Consider the following 26,477-nt stretch of genomic DNA (forward strand, 5'->3'; position numbering starts at 1 on the left):
CACAAATTGACAACTTTATTCTTGGAAATTTACAACTTTTTTTCTCGGCAAACATTTTTTTCAGAATTTTTTTGTGGCCCCAATACTCCGTCGTAATCTACTTGTTGGAGTCACACTTGAAGAAAAAACAAAAAACGATGACAATCAGGGTGTCGCATCCGTGTGAACGCTTGCATTGCACGCGTGTTTGTGCTAAGCTAATATGCTAGCGTGAGTGAGAAAGGTTGTTGCTTTCAGTTTTGGGGACCAGTATCATTGAGCACATGACTAATCTATTTTATTCGTTCCAATCCCAGTTGAGGCACTGGTGATTTTTCTAATACCCATAAATACATTCAGGAGAAAAACATGGTCCTGTTGTTCTTATTATGAAATGCAAAGAAACACGAGCAAACTGGAGTAGTTGAACTTGAGTAGTAAAAGATGAAGTTGAACTCGGCATCCTTCAACTAGTAGAGTGCGCCTTTGAGGAAAGTACCAACCTTGGCCAAGTAGCGCCACCTTTGCCGTGTTTCTACTGTGTTTCTACTGTGGACCAACACTTTTCCATACAAATGGTTAGCCAATGCATGGTTTATTAAATGTTGAAAAAAGGGCAATGACACAAGTTATTACCGATGTGCGTAAAGTGGTAGAGTACTGTAGCAATGGATTTTCATATCAAAATGATACAATACAACTAATTTAATTACGTGCCAACATATAGAGTGCAAAGAGTGTCCTCGTACTTCCGACTGGTATTAAGATATATTTGTATTTTCCCGTATGCACAACCGGTGGTCTTTTGCCTAATTCCGCCGAAGACAACATCCACAGTGGAGGCTGAGGTCCCCAAAGTCTTGTGCGGATGTTTCCAAGAATCAAATTAGGAAATCCAACCAAAAATCGATGAATGAAAGGGGGAAGGTGACAATGATCCACTCATGTTTCCTCGGTATTCCGTTCAGGGTCACGGTTAAGCTGGAGCCTATCCCAGCTGAGACGGGGGTACATCCTGGTACACCCTGGACTGGTTGCCAGTCAGTCCCCCGACCATTTTAATGCTAACGAACAGAGAAAGTGTTAAATTCCCTTCCACATCTTTTGTGTGTGCATCCCGTAAGTTCAGTCTTGCTGGGACAATTGTAGAGTACAATAGAATAGAATAGAATAGAACGACCGCATCGCTCACCGAATAGAAAGACTAGAAAGCCGTGATGCTGAAAGTGCAGAATTCCATATTCTAATTGGTTCTATCCTTTACTCCAAAATACATCATCAAAAACAAACATTTCTTAAGGTTTCCGTTGTGCATATCGTGTTTCGCTTCCGTTTTTTTCCATTTTTTTTTCCGATCTTTTCAAGAAAAAAAAAAATCCCCCCCATTATCAACACATGCCTTAATAGATTTAAATGGAATCTGTCCCATAGAAGTCTAGAGTGCATTATCTATCTTTTACAAAGATGTCTTGGCTCGTCTTTCCACCTCCAAGGTTTTTTTTTCTTCATCTTTTTTTTATTTCGGCGTAAAAATAATGAAAAATATATCCCAAATGTGTTTGAGTGATTGCTTTCTTCAACTCGCTATTTTGTACTTTTTGATTTATCAAAAATGAGTGTTTTCTCCTGCGGCCTGAGTGCCTTATATCCACGGATAACAGCTGGGAGTAGAACCAGTGTTTCAGGCCGCTTTTGCACTGACGGCGTCTAGCAAAGATGTCAGCCGTGTCCCGCAGAGTCCCGCTGGTGCGTCCAGGGCTATACTCGTGTGGTGGAATGAGGGTGGGGCAGAGTGTTGCTCTGTCCGCTGCTGGGAAAGGTGCTGAAGGATTGGAGCGAGGTAAGCCGTCCCATGGTACTGGGGATCATAGTTATGGTATTTGGTGTCATGAGAGGGATGTCGTCTGGTGACCGCCTCATGGCCAGCGTGTAGTCTGGGGGGCAGGTAGTCCTTAGCAGCACATCATGAGGATTCAGGGAATCGGCCAGCTGCCTGCACTCTTGCTCCAGGTCTGAGTGCTGCTTCATCTGAAGAGACATGATTTCCTCTTCCTGGGTATGCGCGAGGTCATTGGCTGCGCTGCGTTGAGGGCTGCAGCGCTTGTGGATGTCATGGCGGTGCTTGTCCTTCTTGTAGTAAAGTGCGGCAAAGGCCAGAATGTTGAGGAAGAGCAGGGAGGCTCCCACGGCGATCGTCACTGACAGCTCTGTGGAATAGTCCCGCTGGTCCACCAGATGTGGTTGGTTCTGGCTGTCCTGGGTCTCAGTTGGCAATGGAGTTGGGTTGGGGTTCTTGGTCACAAAAACCTTTGGCTTTGGGGTGCGGTTGCTGGTGTCTGATGGAGGAATCTGAAGAAAGGAATACAATAGAAATACGATACACCATTAAAGACAATGTTACTTACTGTCTGCCGATGGTGGGCGGTGGCACAAAGGGTGGTTTTAGTTTACTTTGGATCAAGTTGTGATTATAATCTACCACTCCAAAAAACGCCGGTGTGGCCGGTGGCGCTTTATGGATGTGAAGCAAGAAAAGACTGAGAGCTTTCGAAATGAGCTGTTACAGGCGAACCTTGCGTATTGGCTGGACGGCCCATCGAACCAATGATCTGTATTGAAAGACATGGGAACACAACGGAGCACATGAGAAACGTGATGAAACGGAAGTTAAAATACTTTCGCCATGTCATTTTTTAGGGTGACGGACCAGAGGTAGACAGCGGAGACGATGGAGCGACGACATCATGACTGCACAAGAGAATCCTTGACTTCATGCATAAGAACTGCACAGGATAGATGTGAATGCAGGAGAATGGTGCAGGAAGTCATGGTCGCCGACCCTCCGTAATGAGGATAGGAATAGAGAAGAGAAGAAGTTTACTCTGTTGTGTCGTTCCGATTGGCGCTGCTGTGGTTCCACCCCTTTCTACCTGTGCACTCCCTCATTATGAGACACACCTGTGGCAGCTCCCTAGTCAGCACCCCTGCTGCTGCAGGAAGGCGTTGGGTTGTTTCCTCATGCTGAATTCCCCTCTGGCTTCTTTCCGAGCGCAGGGGTGGCCTGGCCATCGGGAGCACCCTGAGTTTTCCCGGTAGGCTGATCAACGGCCATTTATTTGTTTACTGTTGCGCCTTGCCTTGACGGTAACTAACTCCCGGGCCGTCCCAGGAACATGCCGCTGCAGACGCAACACAACAGAGGGGCGGAGTTGGCACAGTCAGAGGCATCCCTCCCAACATGCAGAAGAAGCGCTGTTCGTAGGGCTCCACGATCCTTAGGGCAGGGGGCCCATTTTGTACAAGAGGGGCAATATGTGCAAAGGATGCGCATACACGTGCATGCAGCGTCAAGTTAGTCTGAGGCTGTCGAGGGTGAATCTCCTGCCAGTCTCTGTTGGTGTAATGGTCCATGCTAACCCCCCCTTCAAGGCAGAAGGAGCAGGTTTGATCCCAACCTGGTCTGTTTTTTTTAAATTACAAACAACGGAGGCTTGTAATGGGGGGGCAGTCTGAACCAAAATGTCCAGGGCAGAATTTTTGTTCCAGTCCTGAGTGCTATCCTCCTTTTATCCTGCATGTGTCCCACCTTGGCGTGTATCATTTCACTCGTATCACTCGGCTTCCTGCCCTTCTCGTAACTGCGTCCCAGGTGAGCACCTAGCCTTGTCCATTTCTTCACGTGACACATGCTATTGTTAACTTTTCCCTCGGTGCATTCATTGTTTTTTGCCGCACCATAGTTCTGAGTTCTCCCTGCAAGGTCGTTTTTTGTACTCGAGTGTATTTCTGTTACAGTTGGACACTTCTTTTTTTGCTCACTTGCCTCTCTCTCTGCATCCTGAGGTCCAAACCAAACAAGCATTTGACAGTCGAGGGCAATCCCCACGGCCAGGTGAAGAGATAGAGAGAGAAAAGCTTTATCTTCGGCTTTTATTTACACCAGTATAAGACGGCTGTCAGAAGGCAATTTCCTTCGAAAGTAGATAGCGGAGTCCCTCCAACCATGTTTGAACGTTGTTACAGTGTTCTTATCTTAGGTGCTTTGAAAGCCTCACTTTGACTCTGAAATATTTGTTGTCATTTTGGACAAACGGGTCAATCTTCCATCTTGAAAGTATAAATTTCAGAGCAGGGATTGTTTTCTTGGTTCTCTCACAGTCCATGGTGGAACGATGAACCGCTATGAACCGTGACTGTGGTGTTCCAGCAGTTTCCAGTTCATGGTAGACTTCAGCTTTGGTGGTTCCTGGTTTGTCCCTGAGCATCCTAACCCATTTCCTTCCTCAAACAGTATCGGCCTTCTTCCAGACCTTGGCAGCATGGTGACACATCCTAATGACTTGTTGTTGGAATCTGCAAGATCTATGCATCCATGCGTCGTCCTGCGGTTGTGTAGAAATTGCTCCAAAAGACTTTCCCAACTTGGGTAAATCTACAATTGTCCTTCTTATGTAGATCTTCGTTGGGTTCCTCGTTGGCGTGATCTGCTCAATGAATCTCCTCAAACATTGTGGAAAAATAATCCGCTCAATATAACAAGCGACCGTGTAGGCCACATCACACCGAGTTTTGTTTTGTCTTTAATTTGACTCTTGGATGTGACTGAAAGTGCCTTGAGACAATTTTGCGAAGTAGAACTTTTAGAAATGGCATTCAAATGAAAGCATCAGCTACCTTAGTGGTGGTTTGAATGAGCTGGGTGACATCATTCAGGCTGTGCAAATGAGGAACCAACTCCAGCCACAAATTAACCTGCAAGAATGAGAGAAAAATATAGCATAATACTACAGTCATAAAGTACATATTCTTTGTATCAAAGCCCCATCTTCCAGGTACGCTGTCCCACTGATAATCACAATGACCCATTTATTCCTGGAAAGCGCACAACCTCGGTTTTTTTTTTGACCGATGGTAGTTTAAAAATAGCTCTCCAATCCACAGGTGCAACACCGAAAGCTTTTTGCGGCCCTCTCTGTGGCTACCCAGTCATCCAGTAAGTCATGGCCCCATCATTACAAAGCACACCTTTGAAGCACTGCAATCAAACCTCTTCTTAGAAAAGCTCATGATGTCTTAGCTAATTACACTCCCTCCTGTCCAAGATTCTCCAGGAAGGAGTAGCCAAACAGCTACACGGCTTTCTACAAAACAATTACAGTGGAACAGCGTCATTAATTCATTCCAGAAGGTCGGACTCCACCCGAATCAATTTTCCCCATAAGTAGTAATGCAAATCCAATCTGTTCCAGAAAGCCAAAACTTTTAACACAAAACATGTTTTTATGGTTTTACATGCAAAAAAATCTATTGAAAATGCATATAAATGACAAATGAAAGGGATAAATGAAGACTTAATGTTACTTTTACCTTCACTGAAGACGTGACTGTTCCCAAAAACACGACACGGCAGGAAGATCAGCACCTTCCTCTTCAATATCACCTTCCTGTTTTGCTGGGAGTCATTTCTTGAATTCAATAGTGTTTCTCAGCTCCATAACCCAAAATGGAGCTAAAGAAAGTTGCAAGTGGCAGCATTTTGATGAGAACGATGAGAAACTCCCTTGAATTCAAGCAATAACTAAACGATAAAAGAGGAAGGCGTTGATCTTGCCGCCACATCGTGTCTTTGAGAACAGCCATGTCTTCAACAAAGGTAACCTTAAATGTTCATTTATCCCTTCCATTCGCCATTTATATGAATTTCCAATTGTTTTCTTGCATGTAAAACTGTAAAACTCTAAAAATGGGTTTTGTGTTAACATTTTTGAGCTGTGATAACATCGTAGACGGGTGGCACAGCTGAATTCCAGTTCCGGTTGCCATTTTGTTAGCAAGCTAAGGATGCTAACAAGGCCGTTTTGTGGTAAAAATACATTAATCTGATCTTTCTGCTGGCGCTCTGTTACTGTGTGCCGTTTTGTTCATCTGTGTTTTACATTTTGTACATGTGTAGTTTTAACTCTCATTTTAATTTTGGTTTTATGGAGTAGAATCACTGAATGTATTTTGAACTTGCCCTGGGCCAATGGATGACAATTAGCTTGCAGCTAGCTCTGGTCTGTGCAATACTGTGTAATGTCCCGGTCAAATAAATAACATTTCTATACTGGTCATGTTCGATCTTTGTGCAGCCTTTGACACAATTAGCCATCACTTTATAACACATTATTCAGAAATTGACATTGGCACTGGTTAGAGTTTGTAAATAGCAGTAATGAAGATCGTGTGTGTTCAGTCTTTGCATGTTTCCCTTAGGCAGCGTTACTGGAAAGCACTCTTTCAAGCTCCATTGTTACGTAAACGACAAACAATGTTATTTATCAATGAAACCAAATGAAATTAGTCAGCTGTTTCTCCAAGCGTGTCTTAAAGAGATCAAGAAAAGGGTGGCTGGTAATTCCTTACTACTAAACTCAGATAAAATAGAAATTATAGTCCTTGGCCCCCCAGCACCCGTACTGATATAAGTCAGCTGGTCTGGATGACTTTGCACTCGGCCCCACAGCACAGAAAAGAACCTCAGTGTTACATTTGTTCAGGATTTATCCACGAATCCCCACATACAAGTGTCGAGAACAGCATTTTTCACTTTAGAAATATGTTTTTAAATCAAAATTTCATGCTCCTTGCTTTTGCTGACAAACTCATCTATGCTTTTGTGACCTTGTGCTCATCGGTTACTTAAAAAAGTCTATAAAGACCCCAGCTGGTTCAAAATCCCAATTTGTCGAAATCCTTCTCTTCACCTACAGTACATTGTCAGGCACCATTGTACCTTAAAGAGCTTTTGGTACCTTATCTACTCCCAGAGATTACTTGTGATTATAAAAGTACAATGGGAGGTACAGCCTTCAGCTGTCAGTCTCCTCTCCTGTGGAACCGTCTTCCTGATTCAGTCCGGGGGGCAGACACCCTCTCTCTCTTCAAGCATAAACTTAAAACTGACCTTTGTGAGGACTGACTCAGGGTCATCTCGTAGTTATGCTGCCATTGGATCTCCCTTGATAAAGGGTAAATAAATGAAGGGAACCTCACCAAGCAATCACTGTGAAATCGGGCCAGTTATCAGTAATTGGGAGAATATTGAAGATTTAATTTTCATGCAAGATGGTGCTATTGTTGTTTGTGAATGGCTGAATGCCCACTTCCCTGGGAGATGAATGAGTCATCATGGTCCCCACGAGTGGCCAGCCAGAAGTCCTGACTTAACACCCTGCCACTTTTTTCTTTGGGGTTGGTTAAAGGAGCAAGTCTGTTCTACCAAACCAACGACTTTGGAAGAACTTGAAGGGCAAATACGACAAGTTACAGTATGTCTCCCATCCAACAAGAGTTCCTTGTGAAATCATTTAATGTGATGATGTCTGCTGTGACTATGAGCTACATGATTAGAATTAACTTGGAGGTTTCATGGCTGTCCTGTACTGGAATGGCTACCTTGTTGGCGCGATAGTGCTCTTTGACACGAGGCTTGAGGCCGATGTGCAGATAAAGCTGGTCTTTCTGGTTGTAGCGCGTCCATGCCACTTCTTCAAAGCGGTTGGGCTTTGTGTGGATGAATTTGGTGTCCTGCGGTACAGGCTGATTCGGGTCCCTGAAAATAAAGAGTATGCATTATAATGCTGTATACAGTCTAGAGTATCAAATGGCAGAAAGCTGCCATTGCCATCTTTCAATATGCCTTCATCCGTCTGGGTTAGTGTGGTCTAATCCCCCGCATTCATGTCGTTCCTCTAGGCTCATTCATTATCAGTGATACAATGCTATTGTCAGCAAATGTGATCAACAGTCATGTTGGTGCCGCATTTTTGTTTTATGGTCACAGTGTGTTAATTTTCACAAGGCGTGTACCATTATTGGCTGCAGCCATTTGCTGGCTGGATTAACGTGGATGAGACATCACATTATGTTGGCCTTTAAGGACATTCCCATCAATGAATGTTTTTCATATTTGATTGTGCCAAGTACATGTGGACGCGTCATCTCTCATTGGATAGATTGCTGACTCATCCTCAACTCCGATGAACACTGAAAGTGGTAAATACTTACTGGCAAGACCTGGGTTTAATGCGAAGCCCACTCACGATCACGTGTTCATGTGTGTGCTTTGCGCCATGTCATCCATTCTACGTATCATTTGTTCCTGCTCTTCATTCTTTTCCTGAGCGCTTGATGTAATGCAGTGTTGTTCTATTTCCAGTCATCCTTGATGTCGTGACACAGTGCAGTCTTTTTCTCTTTCAGATGCTTTATATTCTGGAGATTTTTGGCTTCCTTTTCCGTCCTCAGCTGTCTTTTTTTTTTTTTTTTGCTCCTCAGCGGCCTTTTTAAAGTAATTAAATGCCTTTCCTTGCCTGTCTGATATCTTAATTACTGTAGCTCATTCTGTAGAGCTGCAATTTGTTTTGCCATCATTATTGTCAACTTCTTCTCTACCTGTGTGGCTGCAGTCTCGCTTGAATATTCTTTCTGCTGTTCTGTCATCTCTTTTGACACCTCATTTGGCGAATCGGCTATTGCTTCCATCATTAGCACCCAAAGGGCACCATATAATGTAATTACTTCAGTGTTCATCTTCTCACATGTCTCTGTTCCTGGGACTCATCCGTCGTCTCAGACTTTTCCTCCGGTCTGGGATGTTCCAAGCCATGCTAGCCTCTTCCGACCAATTAAACAAGATAATGGAAGAAGTGAGGGTGGTCAGGGAACTGTGGCTAAAAATGGTTAAATCTTATACCGGGGGGATGTTAGAAGGGACTCAGGAGTTCTTGCTGCTTGGAGATAAAGGACGTGCCAGGATTGGCTCCACTTTTTCATGGTTTTGCTGCGGCCTCCAACTTTTAGGTGTGAATCTTATCACGACAGCTTCACACTCAACTGAACTGCCCCAGCAGTGGCAACACAGAATATCTCTAATGCGGAAATACAGTATTACACTCAACAAAAATATAAACGCCACACTTTTCTGTCATGAGAGGAACTCAAAGCTCGAAAAGTTTTTCTCTGGACACCAAATGCCCATCCATTCCTTTCAAAATAATGTTTTTTCTTTGCTTGCACAATATGTGGACTTTATTCCTATATTATAACTTTTTCCCCAAACTAATTTCTCCAAAATGACAACTTTGTTTTGTTAATAATATTACAACTTTTAAAATTAATGTATATTTTCTTTACTATTTCAACTCAGTGGTACTGATTATTACATTATTTTTCCTCATAATATTATGATTATTATTACATTATTCTCATAAAATTACAACGTTTTCTCATTAGATTAAAACTTTTTTCTGAATATTTTGTCTATTTACTGCATATTTTTCCGTATTTGGTAGTTTCTTTTTTTTTTTTTTTTAGTTCTTGTTGAATTATATTTTTAGAATGTGTCGCAGGCTGCAAATGGCCCCCGAGCCGTACTTTGGACACCCCCGACATGGGACAATGCCACAGATGTTGCATAGTGTTGAGGCGGCGTGCAACAGGCATGCGGACTGGAAAGATTGTCCACCTGAGCTGTTGCTGTAAACTGAATGTTAATTTCAGAGTATTTGGCACTACATTCAGCGGGCTTTACATGTAGCCACACTCGCCCAGGACCTCCGCATCCAGCATCTTCACCTCCGAGATCGTCTTAGACCAGCAACACATTTTGGAGTGGCCTTTTATTGTGGCCAGCCTAAGGCACACCTGTGATAATCAGCATCTTGGTATGCAAAAATTGTGAGGTGGATGCAGAGGAAACATGGATGGATGAATTGATGGATTGGATGACAACACTGGCACATGTATACCCAGTTTTGGCGAAGTTTGTCCAATAAGTCATCATCACGGCACTGAGCATCACATCGTTCTTGGAGAAGTTGCAGGGAAACAACTCAGTTGGTCCAATCATTGGCAGGCCAAACACATATGGGATCTCATCTCCATGAGATGCATCCGCCCACGGTGGCACCTTATGAGTAACAAGCGTAATTGTGTTACACATGTGTGGCAAGGAACCTTTTTCCATTAGCGCACGAGAACACTGTCAAGGGCAATTTTACTGATAGAAAAAAACATAAAGAGATGTACAGATACTTTTCCTGCAATAACAATACTTCATTTTACAGATGTACACAAAGGCCGCCAGAGACCCACCTGTTCTGTTTGACAGTGGTGGTAGAAAGCATAGAAGTAAGTGGGCGACCCAAAGCTGGAGTGCAGGTCAGCGGTGGCAACAGCAGGTGCCACCCACTGGTGATCAGTGAAGAGGGCCAGCAGTGTCTTCCTGCGTGTCTCCGGGTTGTGCCTATCAGCCCAGTCGGTGTACATGAACTTGATGGTCTCTCGGAGTACGTCTTTACCCTCTGGATAGCCATAGAGGTCATCCACAAAGCTGGACACGGCATAGTCAAAGTCATTGGCCTGAACACCGTTTTCATTGTCCACGATCAGCTCCACAAATTTAAGGCCCTCCCCTTGGTTCACTCCGAGCATAATGTCATAGTTCAGGAATTCACCTGGGAAAAGAGATTAAAAAAAAGAACAGAATGTTGCTGAGTTGTAAAACATTTAAACACATTAGAAAAGATTGCTTTACTGGTAAGTACTAAGCAGTGCTCGGTGTGAAAGGCTGAATAATAAAGCACAGTGGTTATTAACTCATTCAATATAAATACCAGACGTATTTGGACATTTTTATAAACCTGAACGCCTCATCCCAAATATGTATTTATACGTCTTTTACGTTTTTTTGCGCGAGAGGCAAAAAGAGGTGATGACGCAACTCCCCATTAGTGCATTTCACTCTAGAGCAATTTTAAGCCATAAAAACGGCCACAAGGTGGCAGAAGTGCAGTTGATAAACGCTCGGCACGGATTGTATTGTATTTGTATTGGATCATGCGGATGGTAAAAACACACGACAGGGAGCGTGGAGGAGTGTGGCATACAGAAGGTTACACACGCACATAGTTTAGTTCCAAATGTGAAAATTGTAAACAAGTCACGGTGTTATATTTGTAAATAAATCGTTATTTTGATGTAAAACAACCCCTTTTTTGTGTTGTTTATGTTGTGGTAGTTTAGTATAGTAAAGTATTTTCCTGAAACGTACCTATGATCTACTGCTGATCACTATAGAACGGAAAAAGGTAGAAACAAACTTTTTTTTTTCTGATGAAAGAGGAGAGTCTACTCTTTCTTTTGGTAGGTTCAATGTTCATATAGCCATAGAACACAATATTCTGTGTGCCTTGAAAGATCTGTCAAAATCGTTTAAAATTTCCGGTACTGGAGGGGTTTGTCTTTTGAAAAATGGCTGGGACTGAATGAGTTAAGTAATCGTTAAAACTGACTAGTTTGTTTCATGCAATATACAATCATCGAGGCAGTGTGCAAAAATGGCAAAATTTTTCCCAAAATTGTCCCTGAAATCCGGGACCTTCGAAAACCGAGATTTGACTGGAAATACTGTGGGACCTCAGTTAACGTAAAAATCTACGCCAAATCTTTGCCTGGGTTTGCGTACATTTTCCAGTTAGCGTATAAAATGGTGCATGTCTTGTTGTATTAATGCAACTGTGTTTTTCATGTATTTTTATTGTGGTTAACAGCTTGCTAATACAGTGTTCCCTCGTTTATCTGTTATGACGGCAGACGGAGCACAGTGGAGCGTCCCCACACAGTCACACAGAGTCTCACGCTCTTTTCTAACTTCACTGTGACCTGAACACATCAACAGCAGTACAATTCCCACACCATATACACCTCACACACGTCTCTTGTCCGTTCATCCTGGGAACCACACTTCGTCATTCTCTTTACAAGAAGGCGAGATGCATTCAGGGACACGCCGAACATCACAAAAACAGCTTAATAATGTTTGCGTGTGTGTGTAAGTTCGTTGGAAAACGCTACGCTTACCTTAAATTACGTGATGTCTTTGAACGCAACCCCTCATTGCTCATAATAACACGGTTTAAAGTGTGATTCAAATATTCTGCTACTATTAAAGAGACTAGTGTTACACAAATAGATGTTACACTTGTGTGGTATCGTTTAGCTTGATTGGCATATTCAGTTCATTTGGAGCTGTTGATACATACAAATAAATATAACTGTAATCCTGTCCTGTCATTTATCTTTCTCTTTATTACATACAGTATGGGCATATTTCACACACAGTTGCTAATGGTGCGTAATCATGATGAATTAATTTCAAAACTGTCATTAATCTGATTAAAATCTTTAATCATTTGAAAGCCCTAAACAAAACAATTTTTTACAGTTTTACAATTATAGTTTCACATTGCATAAAACAATTCTCAATGCATATAAATGACGAATGAAAGGGATAAATGAACATTTAAGGTCACACGATGCGACAGTGAAATCAACGCGGATGCCACCTTTGTGTTTGGAGTCATTTCTTTCTTCGACAGTGTTTGTCACCTGCTTTATCAAAATGCTGGCACTCGCAACTTTCTTTGGCTCCATTTTGAGTTATTTTGCAGCCAAGAATCAAGAAGAAAAGCAGAGTCTTGAGGTGAGAAACACTATTGAATTCAAGAAATAACATCTTCAGTGAGGATAAAAGTTACTTTAAATGTTCATTTAGCAATTTCATTCGTCATTCGTATCTATTTACAGTCAAACTTGTCTATAGCGGCCACTAGAGGGAGACTTCAAAAGTGGCCACTGTAGACAGGTGGCCTCTATAGACAGGTTGGCGTCCAGTTTTAATGTTGACCAGTAGAGGAAAAAAAAGAAAAAAAAGGCGGGAAAAATTATAATGTTGACCAGTAGAGAGCACTGTGGGACTGCGGATAAAAGTTGTACAGCACTACTAGGGTTGTTATTATCCATGACCCACAGAACAAATTAATGTCTTATGCTTGTTTTTAATATTTTACTTTTTATACGGCAGAGTGTCATTACAGCACTGTGGGACTGCGGATAAAAGTTGTACAGCACTACTGATGTTCTTATTCTTTTTCTTGTTTTCTTTCTTTTCTTGGGAGAATGAACAGAATAAGAATTTCATTGCTTAGTATAACTGTCCGTTTTACTATGCATATGACAATAAAACTCTTGAATCTACTAGGCTTGTTATTATCCACGACCCACAGAACAAAGCTGTGCTAGTAATGTCTTACGCTTGTTTTTAATATTTTACTTTTTATACAGCAGAGTGACATTACAGCTTTAGTTCATCAGGAAGTGACGGGAAGTGACGGTGGGCGTCCCGAGCAGGAGAGCTAGGCTCAGTGCTAGCTGTGAGTTTGGAGAGAGTTGGGAAGTGTGTTTATGTTGGCGTGGATGTAAAGTCCTGCAGTGTTCTCCGCTGTCAAAGCCATTAAAGTGCATCGGCGACGTGAGTCTCTCCTTCCCCACAACAAGCGGCATTACAGTATTGACACACATTGTGCACATTGTCTCACACCAGGAAATAAATAGTGTCACTTGTTACAGGCATTGGCTGGACAGCTATGTAGTGGGGCTTGTTTAACCTTTGCCTTGTGGGCAAGCAGGAAGGAGAGACGATGCTGAGAGATGTGTGTGTGTTCTGAGCTGCTGTCTGGTGGCCGCGTTCAATAAATAAAGTTGGCAGAAGCAACAGGAGAAGTTTCCTTCTTTGCTTCGGAGCTGAATAACACTGACAAGTTAACAGACTAGTAGCGAACGGAAAAGAAGACGGCTTTTTTGTGTCGAATACAGAAGATGAGGACTTTGATGGATTTGTGGATGAGGATTGATCAAAAGTAACGTGAGTACATTCTAAAATACTTCAATTAAGTACAACCAAACTCAGTTTTGCTCCCGCTGCTTTTTAAAAACATATGCTAGCATGGTTTTAGCGTGCAGGCAGTATTGTATTGTATTGTATTGTATTGTAGCGTCGCTGGGAGCACGCCCTGTTCCCAGCCTACTTTGCGGTAATGTTTTGGTGCAAATGCTCTTAAAGTTACATGTTTGACCAGGAAATAGCAAGCTCAAAAGAAGACGTTTTTTTTATGTGGAACAACTGACAGTTTGTGTGGATCTTGTGAATGATTGTGACTGAGCTAGGACTCAGTAATTAAAGTCTACACACGACGGCTTCATTGATTGAAAAAGAAAAACTTTATTGTGCATGAAGCTTCTACTTGAGTCGGTAATTTGGCCGCTATAGGCAGTCAGGTATTGACCAAGGAAGACAAAATGGGTGGCCGCTGGCTGCGTTGGACAGGTGACTGCTATACACAGGGTCTATAACATGTAAATTTGCTGCAGGGGGATTTTTCAGTGGCTGCTATAGGCAGGTGGCCCTTCTATAAAGGTGGCCGCTAAGACAGGTTTGACTGTATATGCGTTTCAAATAATTTCCTGCATGCAAAACAATAATTGTAAAACTCTAAAAATGTGTTTTGTATTAACATTTTGGCTTTCTGGAATGAATTAATTGGATTTACATTCATTCTTATGGGAAAAATTGATTTGGTTGAGGTACGCTTGGGTTAGAGTCGGACCTTCTGAAACGAATTCATGATGCTAACCAAGGTTCCACTCTATTTAAGTACAATCTGTTTTCTTGTACCTTGCTCCATGAGTATCTGAGGATCATCAGGGATGACATCACCATCAATAACAGGTCCAAAGGCGATGTGGTAGCGAGCCGGCTGGATGTCTTGATCAACCAACTCTTTGTAATGTTTCCTCTGAAGACACGCCACGAGTTCTATCGTGTCCTCAAGATTGCAGCCCACTTTGCGGGCCAGCATTCTCGCATACTTAGCTGGCTGAAAGCTAACAGCCCAGCTTGAGAGCGCTGTGCCACTCTGGGTAATGGCTCTCTGGAAGAGACCTAAAATGTTGGAAGTGGAGAAAGGAAAAAAGAAACTTTATGTGAGATGAATGTCAACCATAAAGCCTTGTTGGAGGTTTTTGTAGTTGTTTTAATAGCAGGCTTTTAGGCGGGATAGGTGTGTCCCATTACGTGCATTAATAAGCTGTCTCTTTTTAGCTGTTTTTATATCTTTAGAACGCACAGAAAAGAGAAAGACGTGTGTTCATGCCTGACATAAGGATTGTGGATAATGAGCAAAATTCCAAAAAAGTGCACTTTTCCTTGAAGGTAATCTTTACTGAGATAGCGTTTGTGTGCCAGTACTGGGACATTTCACAAAGTGGATAGAATATTGAAGGGGGAGGATGACCTCCAAATTCAACTAAATGATCAACTAGACAGCTGAAACTTGGACACAACTGGGTGTTCCCCTAAAACAGGGGTGTCCAAAGTGCGGCCCGCGCCTGTTTTTTATATTGGCCGCGGCACATAATATGATATATTTAACAAGAAAAAAAAAAAAAAAGAGAGAAAAAAAAGTTGAAATCTAACGAGAAAAAGTAATTTTTTAAATTATATGAGGAAAAATAACGTCATTTTTGTGTTGAAGTTGAAATATTTTAGAAAGAAAAAAACTTTAGCTTTGGGGAAATTAGCTTGCGGAAAAAGTTATAATGTTATGAGAATGAAATTCCAATATTATGGGAATAAAGTCATAATCACGAGAAGAACATTTACAAGAAGAAAGCTGAAAAAGTTGGAAAATTAAATGAAAATAAACTGCTGTAATTTGACGAGAATAAAATCAAAATATTAAGAGAAAATGTCATACTTTAACTAGAAAAAAGCTGCAATTTTGCAAGAATAAGCTTGAAACATTATGAGGAAAATAATTTCATTTTAGTAGCACAGAGTTGAAATATCAAAGAAAGACGTTATTTTTTAAAAAGCCATAATAGTAACGGAAACAAGCAAAACTAAAAGTTGTCCATCCATCCATCCATTTTCTATACCGCTTCATCCTCATTAGGGTCGCGGGGACTAAAAGTTGTCATTTTTGAAAAATTAGGTTGGGGGAAAAACTTATAATATTGTCAGAGTAAAGTCAAACTATTATGGGAATAAAGTCATAATATTACGAGAAGAAAAGTTGAAATATTTGGGAAAAACCCCCAGCAAAAATGGGGAAAACAAGAGCAAAGAGCGAAGTTCATACTTATGATAGGGATGTCCCGAGCCACATTTTTGGCTTCCGATCCGATCCCGATCTTTTTTTTTTTTTTTTTGGGTAAGCTTTTGTTACAAACATTAATTTGTGGAATTGATTATGGTTATGAAAATAGCTCTTTAAAGCAAAGTGAAACTAACTTCACCAGGATACACCGTGGACATGTCTGCATGGTGGTGTTGCGTTTTCTTCTTCTTGCGGGTGGCGGGAGCCGATTGGCAACCACCTTTGAGGTGCATTACCGCACCCACCATGTTGGAGTGTGGCCCAGAGTTACGAACGTTATACGGCAACCAGATCTGCCCAATCTCGTGGTGGACGCCGATTTTATCCATTCCTGAAGATCGGACCGGGACATCCAACCATTAATGTTGGTTTACAAAATATCAAAGTGGCCTTTGCATTCAGTATGTGGCCCTTGGTGGCAAAGGTTTGGACACCCCTGCATTAAAACGATGATCCCAGACACATCCCAGACAGATCCCGCACTGGGCTGACTCAGGCATGTCCCAGGTCATCTTTTAGCTACGCTGTCATAGGCCTCGGCCAAGTAACACCGAGCTCTGCCGTCTTTCTATCAAAACAGACCTTCATCATCTTTATTGCTATCATCATAATACAGGACAGGACCGCTATGGCTTAATTCAGGTCCACATTTTTATTCAATACATCAGTGTGTCATCAATAAATCATCTGCAGTGAAGTTCTAATAGTTTGATGGTTGGCCCAACTCAATCTTTGCTACGAAGCTCCACCCACCTGATGAAAACACCATTGTCCTCACAATTTTATAACATCCATCTGTCTAATGGTATGGATTTGGAAGCGATCCAAATGTCTTCTCTTGGGGGAAGAAGGTTAATGGATACCACCTGTAATGCGAGTCGTCAAATTTACCACCATGATCAGCCCATATGGTGCGGTCTTAATACATTCACAAAGAAGAATCTAGTTAAATGTTGATGGTAAGGATACGATTTGGATTTTCTATGTGGCACAAACATCCTTGTAAAGTGCAAAGTATGAAAGTCTGCACTAATACACTCAGTGAAATTATAAACTGAGCTCTTTCAACAGGTCATGCACCAACGCGACCCATGAATGCAACACGAACTCCCGCCTTGCATGACCAGGACTTTCATTGCAAATTGTATATTTCCAATCCAAAGGCAAAACTTGGAAATAATTCCACACCGCCAACATACTGATCTACCAAGCTTGTGTGGAACACATCATCACTCTCACTCCGATATCACTATCAGCAGAAGACACCGATATGAACGATAAAAATCGGTTGGCCGATATTATCAGACACGGCTACTATAGATGGATTCCCAGTGGACTTCCAGCAGGGGTGTCCGAAGTTTTTGTAGCGAGAGCCACATGGTGAAAAATGAAAGGAGGTGCAAGAAAAACTGCATCTCAACCTTGTGGTGTAGGTGAAAAAGCGTCTGTCTTTGTCCTTTCCCCCCCCATTTTTGCTGTTGTTTTTTTCTATATTAATATTTTCAAAACATTTCAACTTTCTTGTAAAATAATCTTTGAAAAAAAAATTGTGATATTATGACTTTATTCCCGTAACACTATAACTTTTTCTTAACATTTTTCCAAAAATTACAAATTGATCTTGTTTTGTTTCTCATAATATGAATGTATTTTTCTTTAATATTTCAAGTCTATGCTACTAAAATGATATTATTTTTACTCATAATATTATGAGTTTATTCTAGTGAAATTGCTACTTTTTTCTTGTTAGAATACAACTTTTTGTCTTAGTTATATCCTATTTTGACTTTATTTTTCCATTTCTGCTGCTGTTTGTTTTTTTAATTTTCCAACTATAACAACTTTGTACATGTAAGTTTTCTTCTCGTAACTATGAATTTATTCCCATAATATTTTGACTTTATTGTCGCAGCATTACAACTTTTTCCGCAACCTAATCTTCCAAAAATTACAACTTTATTCATTTTGCCTGTTTGTCATAAAAAAGTATTGTTTCTTCAATATTTCAACTTTATGCTACTAAAATTTTACTAACATTTTTGCTCAGAATGTTACAACAAAATTCTCGTAAAATTATGACTTTATCTTGTTAGATTCCAACTTCTTGTTAGAGCACAAAAACAGCCACGGCCCACAAATGGCCCCGGGACCGCACTTTGGATGCCTCTGGTTTACATGTTTTACCTTTGGTTGAGTTGCTCCAGCGGTTGCCCTCGGAGTAGTGAGAAAGTGTGAGAAGGTTGACACAGGAGGCTCCAGCCCCTGAACCAAAAACAGTAATACGTAATGGATCACCACCAAACGCTGCAATATTCTCACTGGTCCACCGAAGAGCCTGGATTTGGTCTAACAAGCCGTAATTCCCTTTGGCTGCCTGGTCACCAGTACTCAGGAAACCTGCAATGCCAGAAAAAGGCGATGTTAATGTTCTCTAATTGAGGCCAACGTTCCATCTAATTAATTGAATTAAGCAAGAAAGGTCTGTTCCTGAGTCTTATTGATGCTAATGACAACTTTCTGCCAGACCCATTCAAAAATGGGATTTGCCACTGATTTGATTATCCTTAAGAAAGCTCTTCCTGCATTGGCACTATTCTCAGTTAATTTTGGGTAGCTGCAGCTCAGCCCACATTGGCTTGGTTTGTGGAGCAAAAATTTAGCAAGTTAGAATCCCGGTACCGGGTTGTGTCCGAATACTCCAGCTTCCACTCACATTCCAAAACGTTGGCATGACAACTTTGAATTGTTCATAGTTGTGGATATGCTTTAGTAAGAAGCTACAATGTGTTGGCTGGGGATACAAACTTTAGCCGACCAGTCTCACATATATAACTGGTGAAAGTTCAAATGCCAGTTAACTTATGTAGTACGGCAGGATTCTTACCGAGAACGCCCAAGCGGTAGTTGACCGTTATGACAATCACATTGCCATAGCTTGCCAGGATGCTGCCATCAAACAGGTTCCCAGTTCCTTCCATGTAGGATCCACCGTGGATGAAAACCATCACTGGCTTGGGGCTTCCACTCTCCCTTATGTCTAAAGATAGAGCAGGGGAAAAGAACTGATTAGATTTGCTACTGATAATGGCAGTCAGAGATACAATATCAGTATTATAGGAAACCTTGGCCTTAATTTAGCCAATGTTTTGTGCACCTATTGTGGAGACTCATTCATGTCACCATGTACAGGAAGAGTAGTGGCGGTGGGAATGTGATCTGAATAAAAAAAATAAACATTCTTTGACATGTTTACTGTCTTGGTTTGGAAATATGTCGTCAAAAAATAAGATCGCCCTCAATCAGATCGTCAAATGGTCTGTCAAGCGGATTGGACAGTCACAGGTGAGCTTGGAACTTTTACACCAAGAAACTGCAGAGACTGAGCTTTTGCATTACGCAGGACCCTCTGCACCCCTTGAACCACCTGTTCCAGTATCTGCCATCGACAGAGACTGGTGGTGCCAAAATGCAGAACCAAGAGATACAGGGACAGTTTATCCCAGCATCGATTGTCTGTCTTAACAGCATGTCCCGTCGTCAATCAGGGCAATGGGCTCGCACCTTTTAATCTTTTATTTTAATGTATTTTTACTCTAAGTGTTGCATGTGTGTCACTGATGCCTGTCTTGCGCTGCCCACTAATTTACCTCCGGGTATTAATAAAGAAACCTGACCTGATCCATCCACCATTCTGTTGGCAGCAGTGTCTCACGAGGTAGAGGAGGTCATCCAGGAACCGGAGGGTTGACGGCTTTCACCACACTTGCCTCCAGTGTGTATAAATGTGACAATGTTTGGAGGTGGTTGGAGAAGACATTAGCGTGAATTGGCAGCCACGTTTCAGTCAGTCTAGCCCAGGGCAACTGTGACTACAGATGTAGATTACCACCACCAGTGTGTGACTGCTGAGTGAATGAATAATGGGCTTCCACTGTAAAGTTTTTTGGGTATCTGCAAAGATCCCACATAAGTCCGATCCATCATGGAAGTTTGGAAAGGCTAAGGCTGGGACACTGTGGTCTAGTGAGAGGACGATTGCTGATGGTAAAACATCTGGATGGAAAATGTGAACATTGTGGAGTCCTGAGAAGATGACATCAGTAAATCATCAACTGTTCTGAAGTCTACATATTACTTGAAATAAAGAAAGGAATTGTTTGCGGATATAAGCACAATGGGGCTTCAAGCATTCTTCCCTGGAACTACAGTATGATGGGTGATGGACCACTGCATCAAGAGAGAGCCAAGTATGCATTTTCTTAAAGGACTAGTTCACCTTTTGCACAAAAGTTAGTTTGACAGTCTGTTTCTTTCATTGCCTGTATTTTATGCATACTTTCTTACTTTATCATTTCTCCATCCTGTATTTTTTCCCCCCCAAGTACTCTGACCTTTTTTTGTGCCGTTATATGCAGAAATGCCGAAAATGGTCCCATCTCACAATGTTAAAAAAATCCTTTCAAAAAATTCCTGGACCCAGACAGTGATCCGGATCACCCCCAAAATGTAGTCAGTTCTTCCCCATCTCATTTCCGACAATTCCTGAAAATTTCATCCAAATCCATTCAGAACTTTTCAAGTTATTTTGAACACCAACAAACAGATAAACGCCGGCAAAAACATAACCTCTTTGGCGGAGGTAATAACGGATAATCATCCTCACTGTCCACATGCTATACATTTATGCAACGCAACAAACGTCAGCTTAAAGCTCAGCAAAACCAATTTTAGGAACATTCAAATCACAAGCATGAAAATGGACAAATCTCAGAAACAAGCCAACACTACAAGACCAGTGTGTGTCATTAATAAGTCCATCAAATCATACACCGTAAGCTAACGTTCGCTCCTCCAAACGGTGTAAGTATTATTTCTTTACCACTAAAACTCACTGGACTTGACAAAAATGAGCGCTTATGATGATGAATCGTGTCTTACCTTTGCCGTTTTCTCGTCATAACATTGTTTCATATGAATAAAGGGCCGCTTTTTATCTGAGTTGTTTGTTTGATGATTTCTACCAAACAAGGATGGACCCATAAAGTGGAACTTTCTGTCCTGACATCTTCCGGGTGAATGTCTGACAAATGCATCGCTCAATCTGAAATTTGGAGGCGTGATGCGGTTTTCTCTTGGCAGTCATTCAGATCAGACGTTGCATTCAAGGACACACACCCACGTCTATTATTAGAAATATCACTACTGAACATGCATCATTTGTGATGAAAGGTCCTATTTCAGACGTGTCCGCACGTTAGAAAAACAGTTGTCCCTCGCTATAATTAGGTTTGAATATCGCTTACTTAATTGATAAATGATCAATGTTTCGTGGTTGACTATGGCCCCATTATTAGTAAAAAAATAAGTTATATGTAGCATAGTGGTCAGTAATGTTATGAGACATGACGTTAGATTACATTACCTTTCACACTGCATGGAGACTGGCAACTGAGCCTGCAGAACTGAGCCAACATGCCACGGCTGAGATCGGGTGGAAAAAAAAAAGGTTCTCCTCTCACTCTGTGTGGAAGTGGTACATTTTTGGCTTCTTTGTCCTTCTTCCCCACTCCGTGTGAGACACTTTAAGTTTAGAATAAGTACATTGTAGAGTCTAAACCAGGGGTGCTCACACATTTCCAGCCTGCCAGCTACTTTTAAAATGACCAAGTCCCAAAGATCTGCCTCCTACTAAAAATATAGAAAATATATATTTACTGTCTTGATAAACATGATTATAAAATGTACATGTATTTCGGTGCACTCACTTTTTCAGCATGCAAGCTATAAGTCAACAAGATCTCTTACTATAAAACATATATATATAAAACATAATTTATAATAATATACAAAATATTACATGTAAAAATATATAAAATAACAAAATATATAAAATCGGTAAACTTTTTAATTACTTTACTAAATACTAATGATTTTTATTTCACATTCACAGTTTCAAAGTTTCCAGGTGATCAAAGTGGCTGATATCGTTCACAAATAATTCACAATTCAATATGGCAATAAAGATAATTACACGTAATTCCTCAATAGTTGGGTAAATAACCCAAGCATGTCCATCAAAATAGCTATGCAGCGTTCATTAGACACACGGTTCATGTGTTCCGTTCAGTTAGCTTTTGCTATCAAACATTACCGATATACAAGAAACGAAAATGATTATGCAGAAGACAATGCGGCCGAAGTCAAGGCAACATATTAAAAAGGTTTCAGCAGCGGGCATTTTTCCAATTCATCATGAAATAATAGTTTAAGAAACGGAAGTGGAGAAAAACACGCATTTCTATAGCGGAGTTCATGGATCGAAGCAAAGTCGTCAAACAATACACTGTTTTTCTACATTTTCTTCAACAGGTAACTTTTGTTATAGATAGCATCTTACCGCTCAGTTAGTTTATCCATAATCGAAATAATAAAGACAGAAGTTGCATCTCTGTGTGTAGTTTGAGACGCTACGTTCACCTTTGCCGAGGGGGAAGGAAGAGCAAATCAGGAGGGGAGCTTGATGACAGCTGACTGATGTCATATGACATCTATGAAGCGACGTTTATGCGATCGACCGGTATCGACGTCATGGTCACCTCCGGTCTAAGTAGTAGTTCAGTAGCTTGCTATGCTAGCAGCGGCCATCTGTCATGTCCCTGCAGTGATCTACTGGGGTGTTATCTTATGTCCACAGAGCTCTAATAATGTTGAAACCCATTTTAGAAAGTCATCAACAGGTTTTTTATACTCTATCTCTTTCTATATTCCGTTTATTAGTATTGAATCCTACTTGGAACCAATTAACCGCGATAAACGAGGGATGACTACCTTGCTTTGTTCACTTTTTTCCAATAAAATTCTAATTTACACCAATAAATGTTTTTTTTTCCAGGGTGTGTCTTCTACTAAAAGCTTTGTGACACGTTTCTATCGTTTTACTTTTTACACTGAACATATTTATAACGTGGATTTTAAGTGTAAAATCAGACCTTTTTCATTAGAAGAAAGTGAAATCCACAGCTTTTACTCACCCAGTTTGTACAACGTCACAAACATCAATCCATTAAAATCTACTTATTTTCCTAACGCATGTAGACCTTCAGATGCCGTGAAAAACCTTCAGTAGTTGGATTTTTTTTTAACATGGTGTCGGCCTCAAGAGGTTCATAACAAGGGCTCAGGGGATCGAGAGGTTACGCAACGTGGTGAGGAGCGTGCAGAGGGAGGATGCAAGCCAGAATACACACACCTCACTACACACAGCTGCATATACGTGCCTATTTTTACGTGTATCCTCGTCCGCTTCTGATGCTTTCATGTCAAATCAAGCTGCGCTTCGAGACAGACAGAAGGAGACAAGAACAGTGGAGAACGAAGGTCTCCTGCATTTACTTGTCACCGTGACAAATTGAAGCAAGAACTTGGGACTGCAAGATTCAAGAGTAAATTCAGCGTCCGGTGCTCAGGCCTGCCAAGAAAACTTGGTTGAACTGTTTGGTGATTGCATTGCACAGGTGGAAGAGTGGCTGTCCCTAAATCTGTCACCTGTCATTGTCATCAGCATTCCTTGACTTAAGACAGCATTTACAGTACAAATGCCTCAAATTTCAGCATCTTATTTCGATGAGTGCAAGCCAGTCATTACTATTGTAATATTTAAAATGAAATAGATACTGCAATGGATGTCATGCAAAACATGTTACGAGCTGTTGTGATTCATATTTACAAAACTGGATGCAACATAGGAAAAAAGTAAGAAAGAACAAGACAAGTTACATGGTCAAAGACAACAATATTGACATGTAAACTTCAAAACAGAAAGCCGAAAAGCAAAAAACATATTCAGCCCCAAAAGAGTTTTACAAGAAAAAAATTCCGTTGCTTAAAAAAATGACAGGAATTGCAAAAAAAAAAAAAAAAATTGGAGATGAAAATATGGGGGGAGTGAGGTGTTGGGGGGGTTGAGGGTATTGGTTTTGTAATTCATGCAAACCATTTTGTTAGTAGAAAATACCTTCGTCTGCTGCGCGGTCACTATCACTTAAATCATCAGAGTGTTTCTTTGTAATGGGACCTATGAAGATCAAGAAGAAGAAAAAGGAAGGAGGAAAAGACCATCATCAAAAACATGTTCAGCTTCAAAAGATGATAAAAAAAAGAAAAAAAAAGACAATCACACCCCCTCAGGATTTCGCAATGTTGTGTGTTCACGATCCCCACAAAATTGCACATTTTTGCCAATCGGCGTCATTTTGCGTGATCGGATTTGTTCCTGAACGCATCCCACGTGTGTGATCGTGTCTGTTCCTTACCAACAAAAACCACCAGGAAAAACCGCGCTCAGCAGTTCCTCTGGGTTCTCCATGAAATCAGGACTAAACGATGTGCAAAGTGTTGGAACATAAAGGAAAGTTGACGATTGGCAAGCGCTTTTCGACTACAAAACATCCGTGGAGAATGTCTGTTTCATACAGACAGCTTGGGCAAGTCAAATATCACTTTATAACATTTGCGTTGTACAGTCGTCCCTCTTTTATAGCGGTTAATTGGTTCCAGACCCGACCGCGTTAAATGAATTTCAGCGATATAGGATTCAATGTTAATAAATTGAATATTTTTGTAGTTAGAGCATAGAAAACCTGTTTATGACTTTCTCAATAGGGTTTTTAATATTATCAGAGCCCTGTAGACATGAAATAACACCCCTATAGTCAATGTTACACAACTATTATTCATTGTTTACACCACATTGCAAAGCAAGCTAACTGGTTAGCCTCAAATTTATTTCTTCTAAAATTAAGAAGCCAGAACTTTTTTTCCACCCCCACTCTGTCACAGCCATGGCTGACTTCATGCAGTGTTGCAGGAGTACTACAGATCTCTTGTATTTCAATATGTTTTGACTAATAATAGACCATATGCTACCACAAAACAGCCATTGTTAATTAATTAATTTCAGAAAAACCATGATTTAGCGAGGGAGCGATAATCGAACTGTGATATTTCCAGGGACAACTGTAAAATTTTATTTCATTTAATTTTCAGGATGAATGAGCGTGCAACTATATGCTAATTTTATACTAATATAGCTGATTAATTGATTAATCGTCTTCAACGATTATCCATTTAATCGATAACTACATTAAATTCCGGACTATTGAGCGCACCTGAATGTAAGCCGCACCCACTTAATTTAAGCCAAAGGTACCCACATTGTAATATGGGATATTTACAAAGAAAGACACACTGTAAACCTTGCAATCCTACCTACAGTCGGTGTGCCCAGCATTAATAGTTAGCTCCGATGAGTGTGACAGAGACCCTTTTTTTTCCCCCCCATCAGAGTTCAAAAGCTGCTGCGGTTCAAGCAGAAGTTGGAGTAATTTTACACTTGATCAAATTTACTTAAGATATTAGCATCTGCACTTATGGGAACTGTAGTTACTGTAGCCATAAATAAGCCCCATCATTGTTTAACCCCAGTTCAAAGCATGTAAAAAAAGGTAACGGCTTATAGTCCAGAATTTACGGTATTGTGGTATTCGATTCATCGCTGAAAAATGGAAATATCCTCTGATTTCAGCCTCTCAAATGTGAATAAAACTTTAAATTTCCTTAGTCTTCCATAAAAGCAGACCTATTATCTTTGCATTTTAGACAAAAGAAGATATTTACACGCACCAGCTTTGACTTTGAAAAACAGTGATGGACATTTTTGCTTCTTTTCTGATGTGTTGCGGACCAAACCACTAATGTTTTGTGTTTGCTTCGTAATGATTTGGTCTAAGGCCTAACTTATTCTTCCATTAATCAAAACAACAAGCTACAGATTAATCTACTAAGAAAGTAATCGCTAGTTACAGCACTATTTGTTAAATCTTGAATGAAATTTGTGTCATTTTACATCTGATATTGATTTTCTATGAGGAGCATTTTTGTAGTCATTTGAATGTTTTTGGACCAATTCTCATTCTTTTTGTATTTTAATATTTCTTTAATTGATTATTATTCAACAAATGTTCCTATTTAACTCTTCTACCGCATTTTTTTTTTTTTTAGGAAAAGCTCCCGTGAAATCAGGCATTTAAGGCTGCGACAATCTCAAAAAAGGTCCGTGAAATCCTGGGGGGGCTGATAATACGGTTTCTTAAAGGCTTCTGGAGCCTTTACCGCATTTGGGATTTTAATTAGAATTTGACAAGAAGGCGACTTTTTTCGACATTTTCATGAAAAAGGTCCTCTTCTCACAAGAAAAGGAAAGAAAAAGAAAAAAAGGAGCTACATTTGATGTGGACAAACACAAAGGCAGGTAACTCAATTGGAATCAAATTGTTTTGATGATGATGAAAATATCGGAATATGGAACAAATAATGTATTTATTGATTTCATCACACATGTCATTGTGTTGTTAGCATTGTTGGAATTCACGGATTGTGTAGTTTGTTTAGTACAGCCAG

The 26,477-nt window shown here is 40.7% G+C and overlaps 1 protein-coding gene across 5 annotated transcripts in view; it reads right to left on the minus strand.

Moving 5' to 3' along the window:
• Window positions 1-26,477, minus strand: part of nlgn1 (neuroligin 1) — a 49,567-nt gene continuing 23,090 nt past the window's right edge. For 3 of the 5 annotated variants that reach the window (XM_054790620.1, XM_054790619.1, XM_054790621.1), the window contains 9 exons: window positions 24,034-24,093; window positions 18,904-19,056; window positions 18,204-18,416; window positions 14,537-14,803; window positions 10,117-10,478; window positions 9,771-9,931; window positions 7,417-7,573; window positions 4,654-4,731; window positions 1-2,328 (listed from right to left, as the gene is read on the minus strand). In XM_054790620.1, the coding sequence (XP_054646595.1) occupies window positions 1,738-2,328; window positions 4,654-4,731; window positions 7,417-7,573; window positions 9,771-9,931; window positions 10,117-10,478; window positions 14,537-14,803; window positions 18,204-18,416; window positions 18,904-19,056; window positions 24,034-24,093 (2,042 nt within the window). In that variant the 3' untranslated portion in view covers window positions 1-1,737. The remainder of the gene's footprint in view (window positions 2,329-4,653; window positions 4,732-7,416; window positions 7,574-9,770; window positions 9,932-10,116; window positions 10,479-14,536; window positions 14,804-18,203; window positions 18,417-18,903; window positions 19,057-24,033; window positions 24,094-26,477) is intronic. The other 2 variants (XM_054790622.1, XM_054790623.1) reach the window with 1 other exon arrangement.

This window comes from Dunckerocampus dactyliophorus, chromosome 10 (genome assembly GCF_027744805.1).
Source record: "Dunckerocampus dactyliophorus isolate RoL2022-P2 chromosome 10, RoL_Ddac_1.1, whole genome shotgun sequence".
Classification (NCBI taxonomy): domain Eukaryota; kingdom Metazoa; phylum Chordata; class Actinopteri; order Syngnathiformes; family Syngnathidae; genus Dunckerocampus; species Dunckerocampus dactyliophorus.